Source organism: Rana temporaria, chromosome 2 (genome assembly GCF_905171775.1).
Source record: "Rana temporaria chromosome 2, aRanTem1.1, whole genome shotgun sequence".
In the NCBI taxonomy this organism is placed as follows: domain Eukaryota; kingdom Metazoa; phylum Chordata; class Amphibia; order Anura; family Ranidae; genus Rana; species Rana temporaria.
The window spans coordinates 44,793,964-44,819,365 of record NC_053490.1 but is presented as its reverse complement, the minus strand read 5'-3'; the positions used below and the strand labels follow the sequence as shown (position 1 = coordinate 44,819,365).

The 25,402-nt window shown below is 43.8% G+C and overlaps 1 protein-coding gene across 1 annotated transcript in view; it reads left to right on the top strand.

Annotated features, from left to right (window-relative positions):
- SLC36A4 (solute carrier family 36 member 4) overlaps positions 1 to 16,346 on the top strand; it is a 363,728-nt gene extending 347,382 nt beyond the window's left edge. Inside the window, exon 11 of the mRNA XM_040340141.1 lies at positions 15,709 to 16,346. Coding sequence (XP_040196075.1) covers positions 15,709 to 16,010 — 302 coding nt within the window. The 3' untranslated portion in view covers positions 16,011 to 16,346. The remainder of the gene's footprint in view (positions 1 to 15,708) is intronic.
- Positions 16,347 to 25,402: the final 9,056 nt, after the last annotated feature.

Sequence of the window (25,402 nt, the reverse complement as noted above, 5' to 3'; positions counted from 1 at the left end):
GAAATGAAAGGCAAAATGTGTCTAGATATCAAAAAAACATAAATACCTTCTTTACCTTTTTTATCAGTGATCACATTTCCTCTCTTCTCAGATGCATAAGAGCTGGGGAGGAGAAGCAGCAGTACACCAAGCTTCCCAGTGACTGGCTGTGCAGCAGGGGCATGTCAGGACAAGTCTGATCATTGGAGGAAAGTACATGGCACAGCAGGCACATATCAGGAATATGAAGTGTTAGGGTAACAGACTCTTTAACTCCCATATGCCATTTTAAAACAGCACTGGGACTCAGTGGCTCCTGCAAGTCTTAGCCGCACTAGTGGTGGAACTGACCACTGTCACCGTCAACCAGTGGCGTATCTAGGGTATGGCAGCCATGGGAAGTGCCATGGGCGCCATATGAAGGGGGCGCTTTTGAGTGGCTGGGCAGCAAGGCACTTACCAGGGTCTGATGGTCTCTTCTTCCGTCCTCCTGAGCATAGGCAGGATTTCCTTTTCAGCTAATGGACAATGGCAGCGCTATTCCCTGCTGCGTTAAGCCACAGCCCTCCCCTGTTCTCCCAGGCTCTCCCATTCCATCTCGTCGAATTGGCAACGCACAAAGAAGGAAGAACATCACTTTCTCCCTCTCGTCTGTGAAAACAGAGGCCTTAAGTGATGAAGATTTCATCACTTCCAGTATTGGTTCTGCATTTACCTGGCCTTGGAGGACAGAGGAGGGATCAGGGGTCTAATAGACCCCAGATTTCTCCATAAAGAGGCTATGTCACTACCCAAGGTATCACAAGGGATGATAAATATCACCAGTTTTGTTAGCTGTTTTTTTTTGTTAAGGTTATCTGAAAGATGGGTTTAAATTTTTTTGACAGGGGCACAGTTTCAGTGCTTGCCATAGGCGCTATTTTCACTAGATACTCCTCTGCCGTCAACTGTTGTCTAGCACTAAGCTCCTGGGTTTCCAATTCCACTACAAATGCTTTGTATCAGGGACTTGTAAACCTATGTGGCACTGGAAAATGAGGTTTAATGTTGATAAATCTATAGTTATGCACTTGGGGGCTAAAAATATGCATGCATCATACATACTAGGAGGAGTACAACTGTAGTGGAGAAGGATCTGGGGGTTTTAGTAGATCATTAGCTTAATAATTGCATGCAATGTCAAACCGCGGTTTCCAAAGCGAGCAAAGTCCTTTCTTGTATTGGGAGAGGTATGGACTCCAGAGAGAGAGATATAATTTTGCCCCCCTGTACAAATCATTAGTAAGACCTCATCTGGAATATGCAGGTTTGGGCTCCAGTTCTCAAAAAAGATATCAGGGAACTGGAGAAAGTGCAGAGAAGGGCAACAAAACTGATAAGAGGAATGGAGGAGCTCAGCTATGAGGAAAGATTTGGAGGAACTGGATTTATTCTCTCTTGACAAAAGGAGATTAAGGGGGGATATGATCAACATGTTCAGATATATAAGGGGTCCATATAGTGGACTTGGTGTTGAGTTATTCACTTTAAGGTCATCCCAGAGGAGAAGGGGGCACTCTTTATGTCTAGAGGAAAAGAGTTATAAACTCAAATATGGAAAGGTATCTTCACAGTAAGTCTTGTGTTTTTTCCTATAAAAATAACAAACATGTCATTCTTATCTGCTCTGTTGCAGTGATTTGCACAGAGCAGCTCGGATCCTCCTCTTCTTGGGTCCCTCTTCTCTGTGCTCCTCGCCCCTCCCTGCTGTTCAGTGCCAAGCCGAGTCACAGCTCCCTGTGTCCATTGAGGCGCTGAGCCCAGACCCTGCCTTGTCTCCTCTCTCCCCTTTGACAGCAGAGGTGATAAAGATTGAAGGCCCTGACTCAAATCAGGGAAGCGTGTTCTGCCTACTGAGTCAAATTATGAGAGCAAGAAAATTACAATGTTCCTGCTTCGTTTCCCATGCCAAAGAGACTGGGTGGAGCCTGTGCGGCTCCTTTTATTAACAACATGACATCACAAACATAAGCATACAGATTGGTCAGTTCATATAGTTCAGTCCCTTATTACACGCCCCTGTGACGTCTGTTCTTTGCATACTGCACATGTTTCAAAGTCTTCAATTAGCACAAACAGTCCATGTATGGCATGGAGCCCTCATGGCACATTCTTTCCTTCCACAATCGCCATATTTATTTTACTCGATGTAGGGGGCTTTGGAATGAGCTGTTTTGGAGGGGTTTGAACACATCTGTTCTTGATAATAGTCTTTTGTCTTCCATTTCAAGTTGTAACTTTAAAACATTATATCTGACATAACCTCTTTTAAGGAGAATAAACACTTTTAGTATATATTTTCACACATGCATATGTATTATATCTTATATCGATAAAGAAATAAAAACAATATAAGAATATAAAAGAATATAAGAAAAACATTTCAGTGATTCTAATCATAACACAAAATATTCATTTTAGTCCCTCCATCACAGTGGCAGCCAATCAGGACGGAGAATGGGCACAGTTGGGGCTGCACTGATAATCAGGACACCGATGACCAGTGCCCTGATTATCAGTGTAGATGTCCCTTGTGTGGATTGCCACTTACCGGCTCTCCTCACACACTATCAGTGGGAGGAGAAGACTGCCAATAACCTGCAAATCCTGTTTACACTGTGATCAGCTGTAAATGGACAGAGCAATCACAGAGCGCTCCCGGGGAGGCCTCATTCACACTTCTTGTTCCCACTCTTGATTTTGTGTGGGCGATTGTCATGCAATTCCACGTTATTTGTCATCCAAAAGAAGTTCCTGCTCCTTTTTTTTGGCCCACAATTCCAAATCCCCAAGTGTGAATGGGGAAAGTTGTGGCAGTGTTTAACCAATAATGAATTTTTAGATGCAGAGGATGCCTAAAATCTGATTTGTATCTTAGTACAGAGTTCTGGGGAAATCGGTGAGTCAATCACACAAGCAGGAAATTATATTTCTGGGGATGATATGTACACCAACGTGTACAAAAGACCTCCAAATTATATTGCGTGGAATATTAGAGAAAATGATGGCACTGCAGACTAAAAAGGTCATTTATAATAAAATTCAATTACCGTATTTATCGGCGTATACCGCACACTTTTTTTCCCTGAAAATCAGGGAAAAATCGTGGGTGCACGGTATACGCCGATACCCGCTTTCCCGCGCCGAGTTTGAATACTACGCCGGCATATACCGAGCACAGTACATTCGTGTATAGTCGGGCAGGCTCGGCTCCTCTCGCGCTCACGTCCTGGACGTACGTATTCAAACTCGGCGCGGGAAAGGAGTGGGGAGGACGCCGCAGAAGGACGCCGGACCCGACGAAGAGGACACCCGAAGCCGCAGACGGACGCCGGACCCGACGAGGCCGCCGATGGACGCCGCGCAAGACACCAAAACTGTAAGTACAAAAATCTTTTTTCCACAGGAATGTGGGTCCACTTTAGGGGTGCGCGCTATACGCCGGAGCGCGCAATACCCCGATAAATACGGTATAATATGGCTTGTATAGCAATTGCATATGAAATAATATTTATTTTTTTATTTGGCATTTTTTTCCCACAACAGTGGCGTTCCCTTTTAAGTAAAGTGTGATATTTTTTTTTTAAATAAACCAGAAAAATCCCTAAAAATGTATTTATTTACTTCTGTGCCATTCAGCGGTGGATACTTTGTATGGAAATAGTATTCCTCCGCGATTATCAACGGCTGCACCCTGTACACGTGTCCCTCCCACTCCTGAAGGGCAGACAGCCTGACAGCTTGTTATCGCTGCCGAGTGAGAATATTGTACAGCGTTCAGCTGCTCACTGCTCCTATGCCTGTTAGGGAGGAGAGATAATGGTATGAATGCTTATGCTGTGAGAACCCGGCACAGGATGGCTCTATCTGCTTTCCAAGCAAAACACTCTTTTCTGAAATCTCAAATGGGGAGAGTTGTTTATAGAAAAATAGTATTATTAAAGAAGAACTCCACTATATGTACTTACATTTGTAATCATTAACTTCCGTATTTTCCGGCGTATAAGACGACCCCCTAATTTTCCAGGAAAAATTTTGGTTTTGGGATATACTCACTGTATAAGACTACCCCCTTCTTACTAGTCTTTCTGGAAGCTGGGGGGTAGCCAGAACCGCTGACAGAAACAGGCTTTTTCAAATCTCACTGTGCCATTACATTACATTCCTCACTGTGCCATTACATTACATGCCCCCACTGTGCCATCACTTGCCCCTCACTGTACCATCACTTGCCCCCACTGTACCATCACTTGCCCCTCACTGTACCATCACTTGCCCCTCACTGTGCCATCACTTGCCCCTGACTGTACCATCACTTGCCCCTCACTAGGCCATCACTTGCCTCTCACTAGGCCATCACTTGCCCCTCACTGTACCATCACTTGCCCCTCACTGTACCATCACTTGCCCCTCACTGTACCATCACTTGCCCCTCACTGTACCATCACTTGCCCCTCACTGTGCCATCACTTGCCCCTCACTGTGCCATCACTTGCCCCTCACTGTACCATCACTTGCCCCTCACTGTGCCATCACTTGTCCCTCACTGTGCCATCACTTGCCCCTCACTGTGCCATCACTTGCCCCTCACTGTGCCATCACTTGCCCCTCACTGTGCCATCACTTGCCCCTCTCTGTGCCATCACTTGCCCCCACTGTGCCATCACTTGCCCCTTACTGTGCCATCACTTGCCCCTTACTGTGCCATCACTTGCCCCTCACTGTGCCATCACTTGCCCCTGACTGTACCATCACTTGCCCCTCACTGTGCCATCACTTGCCCCTCACTGTGCCATCACTTGCCCCTCACTGTGCCATCACTTGCCCCTCACTGTGCCATCACTTGCCCCTCTCTGTGCCATCACTTGCCCCCACTGTGCCATCACTTGCCCCTCACTGTGCCATCACTTGCCCCTCACTGTACCATTACTTGCCCCTCACTGAGCCATCACTTGCCCCTCACTGTGCCATCACTTGCCCCTGACTGTACCATCACTTGCCCCTGACTGTGCCATCACTTGCCCCTCACTGTACCATCACTTGCCCCTCACTGTACCATCACTTGCCCCTCACTGTGCCATCACTTGCCCCTTACTGTGCCATCACTTGCCCCTCACTGTGCCATCACTTGCCCCTGACTGTACCATCACTTGCCCCTCACTGTGCCATCACTTGCCCCTGACTGTGCCATCACTTGCCCCTGACTGTACCATCACTTGCCCCTCACTGTGCCATCACTTGCCCCTCACTGTACCATCACTTGCCCCTCACTGTACCATCACTTGCCCCTCACTGTGCCATCACTTGCCCCTCACTGTGCCATCACTTGCCCCTCACTGTGCCATCACTTGCCTCTGACTGTACCATCACTTGCCCCTCACTGTGCCATCACTTGCCCCTCACTGTGCCATCACTTGCCCCTCTCTGTGCCATCACTTGCCCCCACTGTGCCTGAACTTGCCCCCACTGTGCCTGAACTTGCCCCCCAGTGCAGTCACTGCAAACACTCACTTTTTTGCAGGCGGTGACAGTCTCCGTGCTGCGAGCGCGAGCTTCAATGATTTGAAAGCCGCGCCTTCTCCTCAGACTGTCCTGTGTTAGGCGGAACACAAATTTTCCCAGCAGCGCCTCTGTTCTGTGTTCCGCCTATCACGGACGTCTTCTCATCTCGTCCGAGGATGAGAAGGCATCTGTGATAGGGGGAACACAGAACAGAGGCGCTGCTGGGAAGATTTTGTGTTCCGCCTATTACAGAACACTCTGAGGAGAAGGAGCGTCTTTTAAATCATTGAGGCTCGCAGCACGGAGACCATACCCGGCGTATAAGACGACCCCCGACTTTGGATGCATGTTTTTGCATCCAGAAAGTCGTCTTATACGCCGGAAAATACGGTACTTCTAATTCCCCATTGTGGCAATATAATGTCCCGGTCTGGACACCACTTCTGGTGCACTTAGCACTGAGATGATCTTCAGGCAAACAGCTAAATGCACTGTTAAAGCGGTTGTAAACCACATAACATTTTTTTTTTTTTTTCAAACCTGCAAGGCAAAAGGCATAATCAGCTAGTATGCACCGCATACTAGCTGATTATGAAATACTTGCCTCGGATTTCAAATCGGCAGGGTCCGGCGGATGCCGGTCCTTTCGCCGTGTATTCCCCCCTGCGCATGCGCCGCTGCAATCAGTGGCGCATTGCGAGGGGAATATCTCCTAAACCGTACAGGTTTAGGAGATATTCTTTATACCTACAGGTAAGCCTTATTATAAGTGAAAAAGTGGGTTTACAACCACTTTAAATATACCGTATTTATCGGCGTATAACGCACACTTTTTCCCCCTGAAAATAGGGGGAAAATCAGGGAACTTGGCACACATGTAGCCATATTTCTCCTCTATAAGGACCTACGGCTGGGAAGCAACGATTTTTCAAAGCCAGGCACCCCTTCCATAGACTCCCATGTTAAACATCAGTCTAGTCATGGACACAGTGAGGTATGGGCACAGTGAGGCATGCACATGGACACAACGAGGCAACGTGAGGCACAGTGAGACATGCAGATGGACACCCTAGGCTTATACTCGAGTCAATACGTTTTTCCTTTTTTTTGTGGTAAAATTAGGTGCCTTGGCTTATATTCGGGTCGCCTTATACTCGAGTATATACGGTATACAGTTGTGCTCATAAGTTTACATACCCTGGCAGAATTCATGATTTCTTGGCCATTTTTTAGAAAATATGGATGATACGTAAAAACTACATGGTTAGTGTTTGGCTGAAGCTATTTATTATCAATCAACTGTGTTTACTCTTTTTAAATCATAATGGCAACAGAAACTACCCAAATGAGCCTGATCAAAAGTTTACATACCCCAGTTCCTAATACCCTGTATTGCCCCCTTTTACATCAGCTTTCAGTCTTTTGTGGTATTTATGGATGAGGCTCTTTATCTTCTCAGATGGTAAAGCTTCCCATTCCTCTTGGCAAAAAGCCTCAATTTTTTGTAAATTTTTGGGCTGTCTTGCATGAAATGCATGTTTGAGATCTCCCCTGAGATGGCCACTCCAGAACCTTCACTTTATTCTGCTGTAGCCAATGACAGGTCGACTTGGCCTTGTGTTTTGGATCATTGTCATGTTGGAATGTCCAAGTACATCCCATGAGCAGCTTCTTGGCTGAGGAATGCAAATATTCCTCCAGTATTTTTTTATAACATACTGCATTCATCTTGCCATCCATTTCGACCAAATTTCCTGTGCCTTTGTAGCTCAAACATCCCCAAAACATCAGCGATCCACCTCCGTGTTTCACAGTAGGAATGGTGTACTTTTCATCATAGGTCTTGTTAAATCGTTTATGGTTGTGGCCAAAAAGCTACTTATTGGTCTCATCACTCCAAATGACTTTGTGCCAGAAGATTTGAGGTTTGTCTCTGTGATGTTTGGCGTATTGTAAGTGTGATTTGTGTAGTAATGTCTTTCTTCTGGCGATTCGACCATGCAGGCCATCTTTCTTCAAGTGCCTCATTATTGTGCATCTTGAAAAGGCCATGCCACATGTTTTGCAGAGTCCTGTATTTCACCTGAAGGTATTTGTGGGGTTTTCTTTGCATCATGAACAATATTATTGGCAGTTGTGGCTGAAATTTTAGTTGGTCTACCTGACCATGGTTTGGTTTCAACAGAAGCCCTCATTTTCCACTTCTTGATTAGAGTTTGAACACTGCTGATTAGCATTCTCAATTCCTTGAAAAAAGGGATATACTCCAGAGATAAAACGATAATCCTACCACTTTATAAAACTCTGGCTAGATCACATCTGGATTACTCTGTCCAGTTCTGGCCACCAATCCTCAGAAGGGATGTGCTGAAGCTGGAGTAAGTCCAAAGAAGGGCAACAAAACTAATACAGGGACTGGAGAACCTTAATTGCACGGAGCGCCTGCAAGCCCTAAATTTATTCTCGCTGGAGAAACAACGCTTGAGAGGAGATATGATGGCAATTTACAAATATCTCAATAGTGATCCCAGCATAGGTAAAAAACTATTCAGTCTCAAGGAGTGTAATGCCGCGTACAGACGGTCGTTTTATGCGATGTTAAAAAAATGACGTTTTTAAAAACGTTAATTTAATTGACCGTGTGTGGGAGAAAACGTTGTTTTATGTCTTCTGAAAAACGACCAAAAAAAATTGAAGCATGCTTCAATTTTATGTGTCGTTTTTCAAAACGTCGTTTTTTACTTCACAAAAATTGACCGTGTGTAGCAAAAAACAACGTTTCAAACGACGTTTTTACACCCGCGCATGCCCAGAAGCTAGTTATGAAGCGAGCTTCAATGGAAAAACGTGGTGAACGTAACCTCGCTTTGCTAGAGCATTGTGAAAAAACGATGGTGTGTAGGCAACATCGTTTTTGAAAATTGAAGTTTCAAAAACGTCGTTTTTTACTTCACAGAAAACGTCGTTTTTTTACATCGCATAAAACGACCGTCTGTACGCGGCATAAGAGGACACGGGCCACACATTGAGATTGGAGGAAAATCGGTTTGACCTTAACCCTTTCACGCCGACAGGACGCAGATATGCGGCCCCAAATGCCTGGGCTTTCTTCCGTGGAGCCGCATATCTGCGTACATGTGTTCTGGCCAGGAGCCCCCAGGATCGCGTGCATGCAGCGGGGAGACGGGGGTGTCGAATTGTCAGTCGGGTCTCGGGCTAACGATGCACAGGTCGGAGAACCCGCCCCCAGTCACGTGATCACTGTGCCAGCCAATCACAGTGAGCACATGAATGGGAAGAGTGAAGAACAGTATCTTTTTTTCAGATCGCCTGTGAGGAGAAATCGATACATTGTCAAAACTTCATCAAACTTCATCAAAAGTAAAAAAAAAAGATAAATAATTATAATCAGCCCACAATAGGTCTTAGATTAGGTTATGATCACCTTTGTTAGCATTAGTTAGGTTCAGTGACAGTACAGGTAATAGTGACAGTTTTAGTTTGAGTATTTTGTAGTGTCAGTAGTTAGCATTTGAGGTGCAGTGACCGCTTCCCTTTAGTACAGTAATAGTGACAGTTTCAGTTTGAGTATTTTATTAGTGTCAGTAGTTAGCATTTGTGTCACCGTTCATCTCAGCGTTAGTGTTTCTGTCACCGTTCATCTCAGCGTTAGTGTTTGTCACCGTTCATCTCGGCGTTAGTGTTTGTCACCGTTCATCTCAGCGTTAGTGTTTCTGTTACCGTTCATCTCAGCGTTAGTGTTTCTGTCACCGTTCATCTCAGCGTTAGTGTTTTTGTCACCGTTCATCTCAGCGTTAGTGTTTCTGTCACCGTTCATCTCAGCGTTAGTGTTTTTGTCACCGTTCATCTCAGCGTTAGTGTTTGTCACCGTTCATCTCAGCGTTAGTGTTTCTGTCACCGTTCATCTCAGCGTTAGTGTTTCTGTCACCGTTCATCTCAGCGTTAGTGTTTCTGTCGCCGTTCATCTCAGCGTTAGTGTTTTTGTCACCGTTCATCTCAGCGTTAGTGTTTCTGTCACCGTTCATCTCAGCGTTAGTGTTTCTGTCGCCGTTCATCTCAGCGTTAGTGTTTTTGTCACCGTTCATCTCAGCGTTAGTGTTTCTGTCACCGTTCATCTCAGCGTTCATGTTTGTCACCGTTCATCTCAGCGTTCATGTTTGTCACCGTTCATCTCAGCGTTAGTGTTTGTCACCGTTCATCTCAGCGTTAGTGTTTCTGTCACCGTTCATCTCAGCGTTCATGTTTGTCACCGTTCATCTCAGCGTTCATGTTTCTGTCACCAGTGTTTTATTTAAAAAAAAATATATATAGATATATAACGTTTTACATTTATTACCGTTTTAGTGTGTGGGGTGTAGTTTGTGCCCAAACTGCCAGCATTTGTGTCTGCACAAGTGTGGGTTAGTGCCTCAGCCAGTATCAGTGCTCCCATCAGTGTCGTTGATAGGGTCAGTATTTTAGGAAAAAAGTTTTAGGTTTTAGTTTTTTATAATATATAACAAAAAGGTTTACTTTTGCATATTTTTAGGTCTGTAGAGTGCCTAAAAAAATGGCAAGTAGGCGGTATACTGCTGAACAGGCATATGCCCTCCTGTGCTCGGACAGCGAACCTGAGTTGGGCTCAGAAGATGAGAATTTCATCTGTGACAGTGAAAGTGACACTTCAGGCAGCTCTTCTGACCATGAAAGGCCTGTTACTAGCAGGCAGCAAGAGGATGTACAAGGTAGCCCCCCATCAGTTGCACAGCCGCTGTACACCTCTCAGTGGATACCAGCGAGCTCTTTCACCCCTTAAATACCAACATTTACAGCGTCACCAGGCATAAATATCAATGTTGAAAATTTTGGCCCTGTGGATTTCTTCAAGATATTTGTGGATGACGAGCTCCTACAGCACATGGTTGATCAAACTAATCTTAATGTCACCCAGTTTATAGCAAAACACCCGACATCTTCTCACAGGAAGAGATGGGTGCCAACACACCTTACAGAAATGAAAATTGTACTGGGTTTGTTACTCAACATGGGCCTAGTCCAAAAGCCTAAAATTCGGCAGTATTGGGCCTCTAGTCCCATCCATGCCACCCCAGCTTTTCCTGCAGTTATGTCAAGAGACCGCTTTGAAGCATTGCTGCGCTTTATGCATTTTAACGATAATTTGCAGTGTCCCCCAAGCAGTGACGCCTCATATGACCGACTGTTCAAACTGCGGCCCCTAATTTCTTTTCTGTCTAAGAAATTTGCAGCGGTTTATACCCCGGCCAAAAATATCTCTATTGATGAATCCCTGATGAATTTTAAAGGCCGACTGCATTTTAGGCAGTTCATACCATCCAAACGTGCCCGGTGTGGCATAAAATTTTACAAACTGTGCGAAAGCACAACAGGATATACATATGGATTTCTGATCTATGAAGGACGGGACAGACATATCAACCCCCTGGGCTGCCCAGACAATCTTGGAGTCAGTGGGAAAATTGTCTGGCAACTGATCCAACCTCTGCTTCACCAAGGCTACAATCTTTATGTCGACAATTATTACAGCAGTGTGACACTTTTTAGATCTCTGCATGCTGCTGGCACAGGAGCATGTGGGACTGTACGGAAAAACCGCAAAGAGTTTCCACAGCAGCTGGTGAGACAACGTTTGCAGAGAGGCACATCACTCAGTTACCAACAGGAGGAAATGATGGCTGTCAAATTCTCAGACAGAAAAGAAGTCTATATGCTGACAACAATCCACCCAGAGGGCACAGTGACTGTAACAGAACGGGGGTCAGCTACACCGAAGGAAAAGCCACTGTGCATTACGGCATACAATAAATACATGGGTGGAGTCGACCTCTCTGACCAGATCTTGCAGCCCTACCTGGTGATGAGGAAATCTAAAACCTGGTACAAAAAAGTGGCAATATATCTTATACAGGTGGCAATCCACAATTCATTTGTCCTTTATAAAAAATCTGGTGGTACTGACACCTTCCTGCAGTACCAGGAAAAAATTATAGAACACCTGATGTTTCAAGAAGACCCCAGACAACCTGCAGAATCAGAGGATGTTAGGAGACTAACAGAAAGACACTTTTTGCGTCCTATCCCAATCACCGCAAGCTGCAAATTCCCCAGGAAGAAGTGTCGTGTGTGTGTGGCAAAAATGGCAAAAGATGCGATACTCGTTACCACTGTCCCACGTGCCCTTCCAATCCAGGCCTGTGCCTCGACCCTTGCTTTGAAATTTACCACACCATCCCACATTATTAGAAACTAGTGAGGTAGGAGGTTATTCAGGGTGTAACATGTAACATGTTACAAAAGTTGAACTTCTCATTTTAAAAAGTTACATCACACTGCAGGGTCTGTAATGTATACATTGATAATTAGACTTGGATGAATTGCCCTCTCTGAATGCAACATATTTTTGGATCCTGCTATGGGTAAAAAAAAAACATATTGCACACATATATAGTATCCCCATGCACGTCAGAAGTAGGAGAATTTATTTTGGGTTGATTTTTGATGGTGGGTCAAAGTAATGGCACAAAATATATAGCTAAATTAAAACATTTGTGGAAAAAAAAGCAATGTATGTTTTTGCCTACTAAATTTAAAATTGTTCCCACAAAAATTGAGAGGCTAAAAACCCAACATTTACCCCTAGATAGATACCTTAGGGGGTCTTGATTGCAAAATGGAGTGATTTGGGGGGTAGTTCCAATATTTGGATACCAGAAAGTGTCTGTAATTAATCCATAGTACCTGAAATGTTAACTTGGATTAATTGCCCTCCTAAAGGCAAAATGTGCACTATGGATTCTGGGCCCAATTATGGGTACAAACAACAATTTAACACACACATATGTGGCATATTTATTCACAGCAGTATTAGGAGAAGTTATTTTTGGTTGTTTTTTGGTGGTGGGTCATGGTAGCAGCAAGAAATATATAGTCAAAATGTAAAAACTGTTATTTTTTTTACCTTTTTGACCAGTTTTCCTTTAATAATAAAACAGAATTTATGAGTTATGCAATAAAATTTACCACCAAAAGAAAGCCCAATGTGTCCTGAAAAAAAACAAGGTATAATTCACCTGGATACACCAAGCAGTTACAAAGATATGTACAGTTTAACAAACACATGTCAAAATTGCAAAAATGCGTTCAGGCATTAAGGTTTGTTTTACCCTTAGGCATGAAAGGGTTAAGCTGGGTAGGGTTTTTTTTACTGTCTGGGCAATAAGGATGTGGAACTCTCTTCTACAAGTGGTGGTCTCAGCGGGGAGTATGGATATTTTTAAGAGATTCCTGGATGTGCATCTTAAAGAACACAACATATAGGGATATGGGAAACACGTCTAGATACTGACAAACGTGCACCCACACAGGTTGAACTGGATGGTTTTGTGTCTTTATTCAACCTTACCTACTATGTAACTATGCAGTTGAAAGGATTGTGAATGGTGTATATGTGTCACCTAGGCTACTTACTTACACACGACGATGGGATCCAGGGTTTATGGCTGATGTGGAGATTATGGGTGAGCCCTAGAGCCCAGAGACTTTGTAGAGCTTTGTGTGGAATAATATCCATATATCCTCCATATGGCCACACTTTACCTAGTAGATAGATCTCATTTTTACTTTCAGCTGTCCACAAGCTTTTATATGTGAGCTGACTGATGCTCTGTGCTCTCTTTCTTTGCTGTGCGAGCCTGCTGCTGGGTGAAAAGGCTGACTGCTGACAGAACACTAATCGTACAGCTCCTTTTCTATAGTGTGACTCGTTGTCATTTCTGATAGACCCACATTCCAATATTGCCAGAGGGAATCAACATCTCATCATTAAAACTTCTGACCTCAAGGGCAAGGTTTAATCTGTTTCTCAGATATGCAAGGTCCTCTGTTTACATGGTCTTCTGTCCACATGGTCAGTAAATTGTATCAGGTGAATGTTCAGGCACCAGCTGATACCAGCTTTGATTTGTAAGATGTTCAGAATAGTAATCTGTTAGTTATTTGACCTGAATATCAACTGAATTTAACTTTCTCGGACTACTCATTCCCACACAGTTAGTACCTTTTGTATCACTTGCCCTTGCCATGAGCAGAACTCTTATGTGTTGAATTGTTTTGTAACTGTACTGTAAAGCACTGCTCAAACTGTTGGAGCTATATAAATCATGTATAATGGTAACATTTAGAGTTTATTTATGCATGACCATACCAAATACAATTTATATTTTTATATATATATATATATATATATATATATATATATATATATATATATATATATATATATATATATATATATATATATATATATATATATATATATATATATATATATATATATATATATATATATACACACATACATACACACACACACACACACAGTGGAACCTCGTATTGCGAGTAATGTGGTTAATGAGCGTTTTTCAATAGGAGCAGGAATTTAAGCCTTTGTAGTGTGCAGTACCACATTTGGCCAGAGGTGCCGGGGGGCGCATATGACACTTGGAGCCGTTCGGGAACACTCGGAAATACTCAGAAACACTCCGTTCCCGAGTGTTTACAAGCGTTTTAGAGTGCAGCCGAGCGGTCTCCGAGTATTGCCGAGTCTCTCTGGCACCCCCCCCCCACCTTTGACCACATGTGGTATTGCATGCCATAGAAGTCCATGTTGAATGAATTATGTTTGCTTCCATTGACTTCTATGGGGAAACTTGCTTTGATATACGAGTGCTTTGGATTACAAGCATTCTCCTGGAACGGATTATGCTCGTAATCCAAGGTTCCACTGTGTGTGTGTGTGTGTATATATGTATATATATATATATAATATATATATATATAAAACCAATGAATGCTTGTGACACCAAAAGTCCTACTTCTGGATTAAACTTTACCATGTCATAGGGAACGACGACCAGTGACATCACACGCCAAGCCACGCCCCCCACAAAGTAAGAATCACTCCCTTAGGTCAAACTTAACCCCTTCAGCGCCTCCTACAGTTTAACCCCTTCACTGCCAGTGTAATTTCACAGTAATCTGTGCATTTTTATAGCACTGATCGCTGTAAAAATGACAATGGTCCCAAAATGGTGTCAAAAGTGTCCGATGTGTCCGCCATAATGTCGCAGTCACAATACTAGTAAAAAAAAATATTAATAAAAATGCCATAAAACGATCCCCTATTTTGTAGACGCTATAACTTTTGCGCAAACCAATTAATAAACGCTTATTGCGATTTTTATTACCAAAAATATGTAGAAGAAAACTGAGGAAAAAATATATATTTTTTTATATATTTATATATATTTTTTTTTTTTTTTGGGGGGGGGGATATTTATTATAGCAAAAAGTAAAAAATATAGCATTTTTTTTTAAATTGTCGCTCTATTTTTGTTCATAGCGCAAAAAATAAAAACCACAGAGGTGATCAAATACCACCAAAAGAAAGCTCTATTTGTGGGAAAAAAAGGACGCCAATTTTGTTTGGGAGCCACGTCGCACAACCACGCAATTGTCAGTTAAAGCGACGCAGTGCCGAATCGCAAAAAGGGGCAAGGTCCTTTAGCAACAAAATGGTCTGATGCTTAAGTGGTTAAAGTGTTTCTAAACCCAGCACACCTTGCATTTACAGTATCTGGTCTCCCACAGAACATAGAAATGCAATTATTTTAGTAAATATAAACTATAAATACGTTTCTCATCAGCAGTATATAGCAGTCCTGTGACTTCTATCAGTGTCAGCCGAGCACTGGTTAAAGCTTGAAGGAGGAGTTTTCATACTCCACTGCCTGTCCTATGAAACTGCATGACCCCTGACCCTCTGTCTGGACAGTGCTGATTTGGCCCTGTGCTGATCAGATGCACCCTCCCTAAAAAAAAAATGGTTGAAGGATAGAAAATCACTCCATTTATGGGTCCCGCTATTACTCTAAGGCCGCGTACACACCATTGGTCCAAACCGATGAGAATGGAACGAAGTTCAGTTTCATCTGTCCAAACCGACCGTGTGTACGGCCCATCGGTCTTTTGTCCTTCTCATCGGATGGACCGGTCGTGTGTACGCGGCCTTATTCACCGTTTGAAAAAAGCCATGTTGTATTCTGCCTTTTAAATGATTTACGTAACACTGAATCCTCTTTCTCCTTCCAGGTGCCATGGCGGTGTCCATTCCACGTCTTGATTTGGTGATCTCCTTCGTGGGTGCGGTATGCAGCAGCTCATTAGCACTTATCCTTCCGCCACTGATTGAAATTCTCACTTACTACAAAGACAACCTCAGCCCGCTCACAATTGCGAAGGATGTTTCCATAGCAATGATTGGATTTGTGGGTTTTATCATGGGAACCTATGTGACAATTGAAGAAATTATTTATCCTTCTCATTTACCGCTGCTAAATGTTACAGAGAGCCCTTTAAAAGACTTCAACAGCACTTACCTAGGATTCCATTGAATACTGTTGTCTATGGGGATGTTCCTATTCCAGTGCCTTCAAACTCAGAAAGAGCTCAGGATATGTGCACATTGGCGTCTTCTGATATAATTATTGATGCTTTTTTTTTTGTTTTGTTTTTGGCAGAAAGGAAACTAAAACAACATGCAATTTTTTAGTTGTCTTTTTACATTTTCCTTTGTTTCATTTTTGTATTCCTACTTGTTTTAAAACTTCCCTTTTCATGCTTATTCTGTGGGAAGCGGTTATTTTATACATATTTTCAGAGCCTTTTTTGTAAGTGAAAAAGGAACAACAAAAAAGTAAAGACTGATAGCAAATAGAAACAAAAAAAAAGGATACATTCTAAGTACATCAAATGGTAAATTATGCCTTACTGATTTAAAATGTTTTAATTCACCCCAGTATTGGTAGAAATGTCAGAGCCCCGGTCTTAGGCCCCGTACACACGAGAGGATCCATCCGCTGAAAAATCTCAGCGGATCGGTTTCAGCGGATAGATCCTCTGGTGTGTACAATCCAGCGGATCTGTTTCCGCGGATTTTTATCCCCTGGGATGGATTTCAAGCGGATAAAAATTTGAAGACATGCTTTCAAATCTATCCGCTTGAATCCATCCCAACGGATTGATCCGCTGGTCTGTACAGACTCACCGGATAAATCCGTCCGAAGGGATCCCCCGCATGCGTCGTAATGATTCGACGCATGCGTGGAATTCCTTATATGACCGCGTCGCGCACGTCGCCGCGTCATCATCGCGGCGACACGTCATCGCAATGGGATTTCGGCGCGGATTTCGATCCTATGGTGAGTACACTCCATCGGATCCAAATCCGCTGAAATCCTCGAGAGGATTTATCCGCGGAAACGGTCCGCTGGACCGTATCCGCGGATAAATCCTCTTGTGTGTACTAGGCCTGAGACTGCCTAGAAGAAACACTTCTCTGTGTGTGAAAGCAGCAGTCTCTCTGCAGCAGTCTGATGTGTCCACTTATTAGGCTGCATTCATTAGGCTGTGCGGATCGGCCGCGCGATAAAATGCTGCATTCCACATCGCGGGACGCATGACGCCCAAAAATGGTTCAGGAGCTACTTTGGGGGTGACATGCGCGTTTTATCACGACAAAATCGTGGCAGATCCGCACAGCGATTTGAGGTGCCATTCAAATGAATAGCATCTCAAATGCAAGTCCCGCGTTTTGGCATTCACGTCTCAGTGCTGTCAAATCGTGGGCAGATTCGTGGCAAATCTGCCCACGATTTAAAACGCTGTAGTGAGAATGCGGCCTTAAGCCCTGTACACATGGCCTGGATTCTCGTCAGGGAAAAAAACTTTGTTTTCCTGACGAGATTCCTGGCAAGATTTTCTTGCCGGTCGAGTGTACACACATACGATTCAAAAGAACCGCCGTTCTTTTGAATGGCACGTACGCGGTGACGTCATCGACTACGATGAGCATGCGCTCATCACATTCGATGCCGTCGCTGCCATCTCGCTTCACCCTACCTTGGAAGCTACTGCGCATTCGTCAAAGTCATTTCGAGCATGCGCATGTTTCCATGGAGACAGGTTAGTATACACACGCTCGGGTTTCTCGGCAGGAAAACACTGTCGAGAATCACAACTTTTCTCGTCAAGATTCTGGGCAGTTTTCTCGACGAGAAACCTGAAAGCCTCGTACACACGCTCGGTATACTCGGCAAGAAAGCTCTGCCAGCAGTTTTCTTGCCAAGAAAACCGTGCGGGTGTACGAGGCTTATGTCATAGCTATGCCCATAGGCAGGGGTCAAGTCCTGGGGAAAAAAGTGTGGGAACTCCCACCCAAGATCCACTACCCCACCAAAAAAAAAAAAAAAAGATACGCTCATATGCATAATTACTAAACTGCATGTTTGTTTGTTTTTTGATCCACTGTACCTTAGTAATCCTTTGTTACTGGCCGCTTCCTGTATATTGATTGATTGATTGATTGATTTTTGAGCTTAATTAGGCGCCAAATGCCCACTGTGAAGTCATGGATTCATCGGGTAGTGTGCGGGTATTCCATCACTTCCTCTGCCGCAAGTTCTTTCTAAATCCTGCGATAACTCGCGGCCGACTTCCGCAATGTCTCCTGGGAACAATGACAAATGCTCCCAGGAGACATTGCGGCATCGAGGAAGTGACGGAATACCCGCACACTACCTGATGAATCCATATACAGGAAGCGGCCAGTAACATAAAGGATTACTAAGGTTCGCCTGCCCCTGAAAGTGACTTGAGCTGGGCATCGCCACTTAGTGAAGGATCGGCTCGGGCGGCTCGGCTGCTCTAGTCCTGCAAAGGGAACTGAGTTCCTGCTGTGAAAAAAGTGCAGGAACTCCGTTCCCACGCGTTCCCGCAGGACTTGAGCCCTGCCCATAGGGCTATGTTGCATTAGGGTGTGCACCCCAAACACACACTACTGATCACTCACGATGTTCATTCAGAAAGGGAAGGGGCCGGTAAATTACATATTTACTGGCCCGTTCCCCACTCCTAAAACATCCCAGCAGTAACAGCAGATAGGAGAGGAGGGAAGCTCTCAGCGCTGCAAGGGGGAAAATGGGAGCCAGGGCAGTAGAGGGAATCTGTGCTGCACAGGGTGATTAGGGTGTGCCTGGGCTCACCTGGCACACGCTGTGCGCACGCCTGTGGCTATGCCACATTTCTATTTGCAGAGCTTTAGCACTTACTCAGCAGGGGGCATGTCAGTCCACTGCAGAGATACCGCTGCTTCCACACACAGAGCAGTGGTCCTCCTTTGCAGCCTAATGCCCACGCACTGACCTTTCTACTGGTGCCGGGGCTGCATTAAAATCTTTTCCAGTAACAAAACATTAACAATTAACCTTTTCAAGGTACTGCACAATTAACATATGCAAATGTTTCCTTTTTAAGTTCTTTTTGAGTTCTACTTTAAAGGAAAACTATTTATTATTTGATATTTTTTTACTGTGAAATGTGTTATTTGCATAATTTAAGAACGTTTTCTGGAATTACTTTACTGAACTTCAAGCAGTGTTCACTGGACTACCTACAAGAAAAGCACTGACTAGCCTGCTATGAAGCATATCCCATGCACAGTGTGAGACCTAATTTAAGGCAAAAGGATGCTGTTACATTTTTTTTTTAAATACTGATTGAAGCAAACCCGTACCTTACCAATACAGTGCATAGCAACTGTTTTATTGAAAAGCCGATCCCTGTAGCATCTAACACTTACCTTGCCTCTACTTGCTCCCTAATTTGTTTACTATTTGAAGTGAAGAGAAAAATCCCCATGTACGATTCAAATTTAGAGCTTACACAGGACTGTGGCGTGTCTTTCTTCTCCCATGTGACACTGCTGGGCCAACCACCAAGCTCTGGCAGTGTCATGTGAGGGAGAAAGAGTGAGTCTCATTGTCCCCATACCTGGAAGTACCAGGAAGTGAATGGAGCGGCAAGGGAGTGAAAGAAAGATCAGCATGTATGTGCAGGACGGAGGCCGGACATTAAAGAGACCCTGTCACCACTGTAAAACTTTGCAGGTATAATTACAGAAAAATCAAGTATTTTAAATGGTTAACTGTACACAGGGAAACCTTGGTTTGAGAGTAACTTGGTTTAAGAACGTTTTGCAAGACAATCAACATTTTTAAATACATTTTGACTTGCTATACAAGCGATATCACAACTGAGTATAAAAGAGAAGAGAGAAACCTCTAAGTGTAGAATATGGTTACATTTAATGAAGGTACAACATTTAGCAACTCACATGGTTGATGATTAAAAGAGGCACATCTAAGTATGCAGGGATCCAGGGTAAGGCAATCCACATAGACTATCCTCCGCTCCGCCATCGACGTCATCCCTTCCACGCTGCGCTCCATGAGCGGTTCAAGCCTCACTTTCAGATCGCTCTACTGCAGGGTAGTCTTCCCAATCACGATTGCAGACTGACAGCGGTGAAAGCCGGAGGTGTGAAGGGCGGTCTATGTGGACAGCTGTACCCTGCATTGTTGGATGGGCCTGTTTTAATCGTTAACCATGTGAGTTGCTAAATGTTGTACCTTCATTAAATGTAACCGAATTGCTACACTTAGAGGCTCCTCTCTTCTCTTTTATACTCTGTGGCTCCTGCTGGATTTTGCTTCTAATCTACTTGTGGAGGCTTCCATTTGTGGATGGACATTTTATGGTTACACAACCCATCACATTGCTATAATCTTTTTATATGGACTATAAACTGAAGGACTTATGAATAAATGGTTGTGGAAAGAATCATCTGAGTTTCCATTATTTCTTATGGATAAATTTGCTTTAATCACTTAAGACCTGGACCAAAATGCAGGTAAAAGACCAGGCCCCTTTTTGCGATTCGGCACTGCGTCGCTTTAACTGACAATTGCGCGGTCGTGCGACGTGGCTCCCAAACAAAATTGGCGTCCTTTTTTTCCCACAAATAGAGCTTTCTTTTGGTGGTATTTGATCACCTCCGGGGTTTTTATTTTTTGCGCTATAAACAAAAATAGAGCGACAATTTTGAAAAAAATGCAATATTTTTTACTTTTTGCTATAATAAATATCCCCCAAACATATATAAAAACATTTTTATTTTTCCTCAGTTTAGGCCGATACGTATTCTTCTACCTATTTTTGGTAAAAAAAAATCACAATAAGCGTTTATCAGTTGGTTTGCGCAAAATTTATAGCGTTTACAAAATAGGGGATAGTTTTATTGCATTTTTATTATTTTTTTTTTTTTTTACTACTAATGGCGGCGATCAGCGATTTTTTTTCGTGACTGCGACATTATGGCGGACACTTCGGACAATTTTGACACATTTTTGAGACCATTGTCATTTTCACAGCAAAAAATGCATTTAAAATGCATTGTTTATTGTGAAAATGACAGTTGCAGTTTGGGAGCTAACCACAGGGGGCGCTGATGGGGTTATGTGTGACTTGAAGTGTGTTTACAACTGTAGGGGGGTGTGGCTGTAGGTGTGACGTCATCGATTGTGTCCCCCTATAATAGGGATGACACAATCGATGACGCCGCCACAGTGAAGAACGGGGGAAGCCGTGTTTACACACAGCTCTCCCCGTTCTTCAGCTCCTGGGACCGATCGCGGGACTCCAGCGGCGATCGGGTCCGCGAGTCCCGCGGTCCCGTTCACGGAGCTTCAGGCGACCCACGGCTGGGTACTAGTAAAGGACGTACCTGTACGTGGATGTGCCCAGCCGTGCCATTATGCCGACGTATATGTGCAGGAGGCGGTCCTTAAGTGGTTAAAATATAAGTGCTTTGGATTACAAGCATGTTTCTGGAACAAATTATGCTTGCAATCCAAGGTTTTACTGTATATGGTTTTTAGTCCCCTGCAATGTGCCTTTGAACTTCTTTACAAATTAAAAGTATCAATCACTTAATGCAGCCACCCCCCTCCTTGCATGTTATATCCCTTTCCACTTCTGGGAGTGTGTCCAAGATGGAGGCGTTCAGGAGCAGTCTCATGCCTTTTGGATGTCTACACAAGATAGGATTTTACACATAACATGCAGAATATGTTTAAAGCCCAACTCCAGGAAAATGTAACAAAATCCATCCTTGCAGAAGCAGCAGCCGAGGGTGTACACGTGCCAGAACAGGAATTAATCCCCTGTCACTTTGGGCAGGTACTGCTAATCGCAACCCGTTCAAGTGCATGGGGTGACTCTGCAAGTGCCCCGCAACCACATGCAAGTGTGGGGTCCAAGGTTAAATCCTGCTTTCACCCCTTGGTTGCTATACTGCACATGTGATGCATATATAAAAACATGTTGCGCTGTCTGAAGACATATAAATGTGAATCAAACATATATTATATCAAATAAATACATTAAATATATGATACACCAAAGCCCATATTGTGATATTGTGCAAAGTCTTTAAATTCAGTTCAAACACCCAGTGCTTAGACAGGTCAGGCAAAAATTTCTTCTTACCAGACCCAAAGACCTATCAAGGTCTATAATCGCATCTGTGAGCTTTATTACATTAGGTGCAGATCATCTTGCCAGACTCCTTGTAGGGGGCCGTTGGTGAAAATGAGCCAATGAGAGAACCACATGATATCCACAGATGCCGATCCAACCATTGGTCATACGAGAAAAGGAAAACTCATTACGTGCCGATTAACCACTTCAGCCCGGACCATATTTCTGGTCAAAGACCAGGCCACTTTTTGCGATTCGGCCCTGCGTCGCTTTAAATGACAATTGCGCGGCCGTGCGATGTGGCTCCCAAACAAAATTGGCGTCCTTTTTTCCCCACAAATAGAGCTTTATTTTGGTGGTATTTGGTCACCTCTGCGGTTTTTAGTTTTTGCGCTATAAACAAAAATAGAGCGACAATTTTGAAAAAAAATAATGGGCCAAATCCTCAAAGATCCTGCCTAACTTATCTTTTCCCATTTAAGTTACACTGCCTTAAAATTTCTACCTAAGTGCCCGATCCACAAAGCACTTACCTAGAAATTTCAGGCCGTGTAACTTAAATGTCTCCGGTGCAAGGCGGTCCTCTTCTGCAGGGGGCGATGACAATTTAGATGAGGCGCGCTCCCGCGCCGGCCGTACTGCGCATGCTCGTGACGTCATTTTCCCGACGGGCAGCGCGCGAAATTACGTTACGCCGGGCTTTGTGGATTGCGACGGGACAATAAAGTTGCGTCGGGTAAAAAAAAAGTTACGCGCCGAAAAAAAAAATTCAAAATCGCGGCGATCGAAAAAAAGATCTGTTTTTACAAGGTGTAACTAGTTTACACTTTGTAAAAGCAGAACTAATTTTACGTATGCAAACGTAAACTTACGCAGAAAACACAAAGCTGGAAAGCTTTGTGGATCTCCGTAAGTCCTCATTTGCATACGCGAAGCGGCATTTCGATTTGAAATGCCCCCAGCGGCGGATGCGGTACTGCATCCTAAGATCCGACAGTGTAAGTCTCTTACAGATGTCGGATCTTCTGCCTATCTTTGGAAAACTGCTTCTGAGGATCAGTTCCAAAGATAGGCACAGGGATACGCAGGCTGAACAGCAGTTCCGCCTGCGTATCCCTTTTGAGGATTTGGCCCAATATTTTTCCTTTTTGCTATAATAAATATCCCCCAAAAATATATAAAAAAAAACATTTTTTTTCATCAGTTTAGGCCGATACGTATTCTTCTACATATATTGCGTAAAAAAAACGCAATAAGCGGTTAATTGGTTTGCGCAAAAGTTATAGCGTTTACAAAATAGGGGATAGTTTTATGGCATTTTTATTAATATTTTTTTTTTTACTAGTAATGGCGGCGATCAGCGATTTTTATCGGTACTGCGACATTATGGCGGACACTTCAGACACTTTTGACACATTTTTGGGACCATTGTCATTTTTATAGCGATCGGTGCTATAGAAATGCATTGATTACTATAAACATGCCACTGGCAGGGAAGGGGTTAACACTAGGGGGCGAGGAAGAGGTTAAGTATGTGCCCTAGGTGTGTTCTAACTGAAGGGGGGGTGGACTGACTTGGGGAAATGACTGATCGCTGTACATACACAGACAATCAGGCATTTCTCCCTTGGCTGCTCAGCGAGATGACGTATAGCTACGTGATCTCGACCAGCAGAGCCGACCTGCCGGCGGCTGGTCGGCAAGCAGTTAAAAATGGGCAATTTAAAAAAAAAACTACTTACAACAACACTGTAATCACAGGCATTGGAAATAAAATCTATCATAACACTCACAAGCATGATGACGTCACCGCTATTTCCTGCCCTGCCAACGTACGTTTCGTCTGAATAGACGTTTTCTGTGAGGCATTCAGGGCTTTAGGGATGTTTTCTGTGTTACGCATACTAGTACATTATGGCATTATCCTGCAGGGGTTTACTACCGCTTTAACAAACATATCTTATGGAAATATTATTTAGAAATGTAAGTGAAATTCCAGGCGAAAGCTAACTAATCTTACCTCCCCCCCCCCATTCTAAAACCTATACCAACTATTCTGTGAAAGAAAGCTCTGTATATCTACCTTTTTCTCAGGCTGCTCTGGTCCGGTCGTGTGGTCTCCCCAGTGTCAGCCAACACTAGCTACAGGGGAGAGAAGAGAGTGCAGCCACTAACCCTATTTTCAGGGCGCTCTAGTCTGGTCACGTGCTTCCCTCCCCTGTGGCAGCCAGAGGGCTGCCACAGGGGAGGGAAGCATGTGACCAGACTAGAGCGCCCTGAAAATAGGGTTAGTATTTTAGTAGTTAGTATAAGTGTAAGAAGGAGGGTGGGAGCAGTTTTAGGATTAGTTAGCTTTAGCCCAGAGTTTGAATATATTTATCTGGTTGCCAAGTCTCCTTAAAGCGGAGGTTCACCCTCAAACTGAACTTCCTAGCTATGCTATCTGCAGCCTTAATAAAGGCTTGTAGCGTTGTCTTTTTTTTTTTTTATGTGTATACTTAACTGTCTTCAGCCTCACTTCCGGGTCTTCTTCCTTGCGGGGAGTGGGCGTGTCGCTTCTTTTCCCCGACGGGGATCTCTGTGCAATGTCTCCTGGGAGTGAGTGTTGATCCTCCCAGGAGACGCGATGTGCACGTCATGCCTTCCGAAAATAGACGACGTGAGACTCGGCTCTTCGCGGCGCTATACGGCGCCTGCGCACAGACTAGGAGCTGACTGCGCAGGCGCCGTATATATCCGAGTCCTATTTCGGCTATTTTCGGAACGCGTGACGCGCCATAGCCGGACGTCAATCATGTTCCCCTCTTCATAGGAACGCCTATTTCCCGCCGGAGTCTGCAAAGAAACTAAATGTTTGAACTGTAAATACAGCGGGAAAAAAAACATACTATAGCTGACGCAAGTATGCTGGATGGGATGGTACATAAAAGAAAAAAAAAGTTTTAGGGTGAACCTCCGCTTTAAAGTAAAATTAAAGCAATGGTTGACTTTAAGGACTCTACTCTACTATGCTATGCATACAGGCTCGGAGTCTACTCAGTAGAAAATGCCTACAAAGAGAGATGAATGAATTGGTTTGCAGTTGGCCGAATCTCATACATTCCTGAATACACAGGTGGCAAATAGCCCAGTCCCTGGAAAGATCACTCAGTTCTTGAATTCAGCCTATAATTCATGAACTGCGCTGTTCTCTCCAGATAAGGCTAATGTTTCTTCTTATATTCAGGAGAAGTAGGATTTTGTAATTCACCTGGAGAATATCAGTTTAATTTGAATTCAGCCAATTTGCAGTCAATCGATTCTCCTCTTGTTATGCGCTGGGAGTTTTTTTTCTTTATAACTTCTGTTTATTTTCTCGTTTTTCAAATCAAAAAGAGAATGATTGCACAGGATGGAATGTTTATTTTGT